This window comes from Myotis davidii, unplaced genomic scaffold (assembly GCF_000327345.1).
Source record: "Myotis davidii unplaced genomic scaffold, ASM32734v1 scaffold2338, whole genome shotgun sequence".
NCBI classification, from domain to species: domain Eukaryota; kingdom Metazoa; phylum Chordata; class Mammalia; order Chiroptera; family Vespertilionidae; genus Myotis; species Myotis davidii.
Genome location: NW_006288964.1, coordinates 41,610 through 49,128, shown reverse-complemented (window position 1 = coordinate 49,128; position 7,519 = coordinate 41,610). Strand labels below are relative to the sequence as shown.

At 35.2% G+C, this 7,519-nt stretch overlaps 1 protein-coding gene across 1 annotated transcript in view; it reads left to right on the top strand.

The window, feature by feature from the left end:
- Positions 1 to 877: 877 nt before the first annotated feature.
- Positions 878 to 7,519, top strand: part of LOC102771425 (ATP-binding cassette sub-family A member 3-like) — a 37,621-nt gene continuing 30,979 nt past the window's right edge. Inside the window, exons 1-2 of the mRNA XM_006761175.2 lie at positions 878 to 982; positions 1,332 to 1,542. Coding sequence (XP_006761238.2) covers positions 911 to 982; positions 1,332 to 1,542 — 283 coding nt within the window. The 5' untranslated portion in view covers positions 878 to 910. The remainder of the gene's footprint in view (positions 983 to 1,331; positions 1,543 to 7,519) is intronic.

The window sequence follows — 7,519 nt, the reverse complement described above, 5'->3', positions numbered from 1 at the left end:
CCCATTGGTCACTACACATCTTGGTAGAGATTTACTCAGCATAATTTTTAAAATTTGGTATTCTAATTAGGATTATATCCATGTGTGCAAATGACAGAGTGAACACATGAGCTCACCAACAACTTCCCCAGAATGTTCCAGTTCCCAAAAATTTCTCTTTCAGTCTCCCAGCCAGAAATCACTGACTTTCATGATCATGCCACATCCACGTGTCAGGAAGACAGAGAGAGTGGTACAAAGCAGGCAGGTTTGGCCCTGTCCTTTTGGATACAGGGCTTGACTACACTGAGAAGGTTCACCTTCCTCACCACTTGAGCTCATTGAGGGTTCCCATTATTTTCTATTCTTGCCACCATCCCGCCCAGAAGACTTCCCATGGTCTGGGCCACAAGAGAGCAGAGGGGAAATGGGATTGGGCCTTCTACACTCTCTCAGAACGTTAGGGGTTTTCCCTTTTCCACTCCTCAAACAAGAACTAGCGGGTTTCTCCTTAATCTCATTCTATTTACACTTCACTGCATTTCCAGGCTTTGGATTGCTTTGTGTTCAGGCTAGGGCATACACAAGGGGAAAATGGTAAACTCAACACCAGTTCAGTTGTATTTCAAGTTCTGGTTCTAGTATTCTTCCTGATCCAAGTGCTGATGTGTCTTACCATTATAATACAAACAAAATACAATAATTAACAAATAATACAAGAATAACTGTGTGTTTCACATACTAACAACTGTAAACTTATTTTTGCTAACCTTTGTAGATGTGTTATGATCTAAGAACTCTCTGAGGATAAAGTTGGCATCATGTAAATTCTGGCTTCTCTTTCTAGTCAAAAAGAAAATGTCAAGAGATGTACCCTATGGAAGCTGACCATATGCTGTCTACTTTTAACTTGCTAGAAAAGTGTAATATAATGTCAAAGTCACTGAGTTCGGGAATGAAGCGCAAACTCTCCGTCATGATAGCACTTATAGTAGACTCTGAGGTATTAGAGAAGAAATAAAGAAAAAGGAGGGAGCGGGGTGGGAAGGGCATGCACACATACATGTACTGAAAATGGGTTCCTGCCAGCTGATCCAGGAAACTCAGCTGACAGAAACCTGAGAGTTGAGATGAACCTTATGGGGATGTGGCCAATGATAATTAAAGAGAATTTGCATTATTGGGTGAGCTGTTATAATGTGGTTTGGGATTATTTTTTCTAGTTTTTACCATTATTATTAGTCTTGATTTTGTATCTTAGTTTAAATGTGTTCCCCTCAAGTAGTAAATTATTCCACAAGTACTTTGGCATCAATTATCAATGGTCATGGAGTTGTTCTTCTGGTCTCTAGGTGGTGATGCTTGATGAGCCCACAATTAGCATGGACCCCATCTCACAAAGAGCCACCTGGGACCTCCTTCAGCAGTATAAACAGGACCGCACCATCGTAATGACCACCCACCACATGGATGAAGCTGACATCCTGGGGGACCGCATTGCCATCATGGTGAAGGGAACTCTGCAGTGCTGTGGCTCTTCAGCCTTCCTGAAACAAATCTATGGTCTCTCTCCCTTCGATCATTCTTAAGATATTAGAGTCTTAATCTTCTAACATGATTTTAATTATATTTTGTCTATTACCCAAAAGTACTTCAATGGCTTCTTCTGCTCTATTAATTAGGTCTCAGTTATCCTAATTAGTTTGTAAGACCCTTTGTAATCTGGAGAGTCCATATGCAGGTTGGGACAAAAGTAGGTTTATAGCTGTGAGTATGTGAAACACAGAGTTTATTCTTGTATTATTATTTATTAATTTTGTATTATTTTCCTACAAACAACTATAAATCTACTTTTAGGCTATCCTGTATGTACTTATTAATTGCTCTCCACCGCATATGTTCAGCCTCAGGAACTACTTTTATTAACCTACAAAAAACTGTGCTTATTTCTCCCATGTTGAACCTACTGACAGTTTTCTTTGTCCCTAGAATACAATTGTGCCTCCAAACCAATTTATTTTATTGAGTAATTGGTTGGTTGATGAGGAGAGGAAGTAGAGAAATAGTGACCCTAGTTCCTTATTTGCCAAGTCAGTCTCTAATCCACAAGTATAGCAAATGACAGTTAAAATGTAGTGCAGACTGAAAAAAAACAACATATAAGTGAAATAAAACAACCTTTGACTTTGATAGGAGGTAATACTGATACACCAAGCAGTGAATTGTTGAGGGCTAAAATTAATAGTAATTGGAATCCAAAATTGGAGGGCATAAATGTAAATAAAGATAATTGAGAATGAATTGCTTCATCATTAATTTACTTAGTATTTGAGTTTATTCAACTCACATTAATTATTTCCTCTATATCACAATGGTACTGTGATATCCGCTTTATACATCATATTTAATATTTAAAACAATAGCTCCATATTATGGAAGACAGATGTAGGGCCCAGATATATCAAAAGTGTATCTTAGTCATATTTATATACCCATTTAATTCTTCAAAGTTTTTGATCACCTTACAGATTTGAGTTTTACATCTGAAGTTAGATTTATTCCATCTGTATTGAATGCACCTGGATGGCAAGCCACATAAACATCTAAGCTTTTTATTAAATTTATTGGCATAACATTGGTTAATAACATCATACAGGTATCAAGTAAACAATTACATGGTACATTATTATATATGGCTTTGTGTGTTTGCCACCAAAACTCAAATCTCTTTTCACCAAGTATATGGATATATACTTTTATTCAAATATATGGATATCACCATATATTTGATATCCTTCCCCCCAGTATCCTTTAATACCTCCTCATCTCCTTTCCTCTAGTAACCACTATGGTGTTGTCTGTGCCTATGAGTTTTTTGTTTGTTTGTCTTGTTTGTTCATTTGTTGCTTTTAGTTGCATATTCCACATATGAGGGAAATCTTATGATTGTTGACTTTTTCTATATGACATATTTCTCTTTAGCATCATACTCTAAAGATCAATCAATGTTGTAAAAAATGTCAGTATTTCATCTTTTCTTATGGCTGAGTAGCCTTTCATTGTATATATGTACCACATCTTTATCAAATCATCTATCAGAGGACACTTTGGTTGTCTCTATAGTTTAGCCACTGTGAATAATGTTGCAGTGAACAAAAAGAGTGCATATATATCTTTGCAAATTTTCAAATTTTCAGGTAGGTATCCTGAAGATGGATTGCTGAGTCATAGAGTAAATCTATTCTTAATTTTTTTTTAGAAACCTCTATACTGATTTCCATAGTTGCTGTACCAGTTTACATTCCTAACAGCAATGATTGAGGGTTTCTTTTCTCCACAACCTCTCCAACACTTCTTATTTATCACTAGAGGCCCAATGTATGAAATTCATACAAGAGTAGGCCTTTCCTTCCCCTGGCTGCCAGCACTGGCTTCCCTCTGGCACCCGGGACCCAGGCTTCCCTTTGGCAGCCAGCTGGCACCCAGGACCTGGGCTTCGTCGGGAAGGTTGTCTGGAAGGACGTTCAGTCTAATTGGCACATTATGCTTTTATTATTATAGATATTCCTTATTGATAATAGCCATTCTGACTGGTTTGGTAGTATCTCATTGTAGTTTTGATTTGCATTTCCCTAATAACTAGAGAAGTTGAGCATCTTTTCATATACCTGTTGGCCATTTGTATGTCTTCTTGGGAGAACTGCCTGACAATTTTTTAATTGGATTGTTTGTTTTTTGGTGTTGAGTTACATGAGTTCTTTATATGTATTAGTTATTAACCCCTTGCCAGAGCTCTTATTTGCAAATGGCTTCTTCCATTTTGATGGTTGCCTTTGTTTTGTTGGCAGTTTCTTTTGCTGTGCAGAAGCTTTTTAGTCTGATATAGTCTCATTCACTTACTTTTAACTTTACTTCCATTGCCTTTGGGGTCAAATTGATAAAATCCTTCCTAAGATCAAGATCCATAAGTTTAGTATCTATGTTTTCTTCTATGTAATTTATTATTTCAGGTTTTATATTTAGGTTTTTGATCCATTTTGAGTTAATTTTTGTATGTGGAGACAAACAGAAGTCTAGTTTTAGTCTTTTCATATGGCTTTTCAGTTTTCTAGCACCATTTATTAAAGAGCTTTCTGTTCTCCATTGTATGTGTTTTGTTCCTTTATTAAAAATCACTTGCCCATATACTTTTCTTTTTTCTATTAATCCTCCTGAGGGTATTGTTTTTCCATTGACTTTTAGAGAAAGTGGAAGGGAAGGAGTGGGGAGAGAGAGAAAGAGAAACATCTATGTGAGAGACACATCAAATCGGTTGCCTCCTACACATGCCCCAACCCTGGGCTGGGATTGGGCCTGCAACCCATGTACATGCACTTGACCAGGAATCAAACCTGGATCCTTCTTTCCATGGAATGATGCTTTAACCACTGAGGTAAAACATCCAGGGCTGCCCATATACTCCTGGGTTTACTTCTGGTCTCTCCATTTTATTTCACTGGTCTGTGAGTCTGTTTTTTGCCAATACCATGCTGTTTTGATCATCATTACTTTGTAGTATAATTTGAAGTCAGTGAGTATGGCACCTCTGGCTTCATTCTTTTTTTCACAGGATTGCTTTGGCTATTTGGGGTCTTTTGTGGTTCCATACAAATATGATGATTTTTTTTTGTTCTGTTTCTTTTAAAAATGCCATTGGAATTTTCTAAAATTGATTTGAGAGAGAGAGAGAATTATTGCTCCACTTATTTATGCATTAATTGGTTGATTCTTGTATCAAACATTGGCATTTGAGGACAATTCTCTAATCAATTGAGCTACCCATCCAGGGCCCCATTGGGATTTTGATGGTGATTGCATTAAATCTGTATATTGCTTTGAGTAATTTGTACATTTTAATTATATTGATTTTTTTCAATCCATGAAAATGGGATATCCACTTCTTTGTGTCTTTTTCTGTCGCTTTTAATAAGGCTTTGTGGTTTCCAGTTTATAGGTCCTTCACATCCATTATTGCATTTATTTTTAGGTGTTTTACTCTTTTTATTGCAATTGCAAAGTGAATTTAATTTTTCTAAAACTTCGTTGTTACTATATAGGAATGTAATAAATATTTTTGATTTTTTATTAAATTTAATAGGGTTGCATTGGTTAATAAAATTACATAGGTTTTAAGTGTATAGTTCTGGGCATTATCTGTATATTGCATATGTGCCCACAATCCAAAATCAAATCTCCTTCTATCACCATACACTCAAATGGATTTTTTGTGCATTTATTTTATATGCTACAACTTTACTGTATCTGTTTATTGTTTCTAATAGTATATTAGATGGAGTCTTTAGGGATTTCTATAAAAAGAATTGTGTAATCTGCAAAATGTGACTATTTTATTTCTTCATTCCTACTTTGGATGCCTTTTATTTCTTTTTCTTTTATTTCTGCTTCTTGGATTTGAAGAGCTAGACCTAGCTCTTTCCATAGGTTTTGGAAATTCTTGTCAATTATTTGTGTGAATAGACTATCTGTTCCCTTCTCTCTCACGTATCTCCTCTGGTATACTTAATGTTCTTACATTACTCTTTTTGATGAAGTCAGCTAGTTCTTGTAGAGTTGGGTTTTTGTGTGGTTTTTTTTTTTTTTACTCTCAAGTTTCTCTGTTCTTCCATATGAGTCATTTCTAGATTTCTATTTTCAATGTCACCAATACTTTCCTCTACCTGGTCAGCTCCATTTTCTAAGCTTGCTAGTTCATTCTTTATCTCTTTTATTAACTTCTCAATCTTTAAACAGCTAAACTTTTGATGAATAATTTATTGTCACTTCTAATATTACTTACTAATTTTATGAATTATTGATAAAATAGTATACAATAGTACTACTAGATATTTGGAGACATTCAGTTGCTTCTTACAGATGCTTAAGTTAAAATATGCTTAACCTCAGTTTTAAGAGGGCAAGATAATTGAGAAGCTTATTGTGTCATCATTGATGAGAAGTGAAAAACAATTTGTATATCATTTTGTAAATTAACCAAAAATAGTTTTGGTTCCCGTAGCTAGTAAATAATGGGTGTTGCCCCACTCTCTGGACATCTGTTGCCTCATTTTTAAAATGGAATAGCAGTGTCTTCTCTACTATAAGCCAGGTAAATAAACCAAATTCTCAGCTAAGGTGATCTATTCTTAAGACCTATTATTTATTTATTTTAAATCATTTCTTAAGTCTCCTCAAGAAAAGGGGAGAGGAAGGGAAGGAGAGAGTGGTGGGGGTGCGGGAGAGAGAGACTTGTTAAAGTTTTATTTTTTTAATTTTTAGTTGTTGATTTTTCAGTGGGGAGAGAAGAGAGAGAGAGAGAGAGAGAGAGAGAGAGAGAGAGAGAGAACTTGTTCCACTCATCCATGCACTGATTGGTTAATTCTTGTATGTGCCCTGACCAGGGATCAAATCTGCAACTTTGGTGTATGGGGACAACGCTCTAAGCAACTAAGCTACCTGACTAGGGCCTTTTTAAAAATCTAAATAAGAAGTATAAATGTAAATGCAATGACCATTTAAAATGCATACACTTAAAAGCTATGATTTTTTCTTTTAATTCCAGAAAATAATTTCTCTATATATGTGAAGCACTACCTAAGTGCAAAAGTTTTCTGACTTCTTTAAGATTTCTAATAAAAAAAAATAATTTCTAAAATTAAAAACCTTCTTTCAACATTTCATACTTTCTCTGCTTTATCTTTTCTAACACAATATTTATTTTAACTTATTTATCTTTATTATTATTTCTTCCCTTTGACTAAAAAGAAGCTCTTATGAGGACAGGAATTTTTATCTACTTTTTAAACTACTGTATCCCCAGGGCCTAGTTAATGCCTGATACACAATGGACAACCCATGATTATCAATGAGTATTTATTAAGATTACAGTTTCAGTAGTTCTAAGTAGATGAAAACAGGGGCATTTCTTTACATAACTACTGTATCTGTTTATATATTTAAACTTATATTATAATTTAAAATGTTATTTAAATTGTAGGGGAAATTCCTAGCTATTCAATGTCTTGGTTTCTGGAGCAACATTTGGAAATTTTAAGTTGAGCCTTCCTAGAGTCAAATCAAAATCTTTTGTGACATACCATGTCTCCTTCCTGTGGACCTAGGTAACCTGAACCATGGAAAGCCACAGTTTGTCTTACAAGATGAAAAAGTACAAAACTTCTTCATTTGGTCTTCTAAATGATTTTTCTTTATTTTTATTCTTTATTTATTTATTTATTTTTTAAATTGTTTTATTGCTTAAAGTATTACATATGTCTCCTTTTTTCCCCGCCCTTGACAATCCTCTGGCCTCCTCTACCCCCCCAGTGTCTTATGTCCATTGGTTATGCTTATGTGCATGCATACAAGTCTTTCAGTTGATCTCTTACCCTCCCCTCCTGCCCACCAAACCTCCCCGGCCTTCCCACTGTAGTTTGACAGTCTGTAAAGAGGCTGCTCTGCCTCTGTATCTCTTTTTGTTCATAAGTTTCTAATGGTCTTTCTT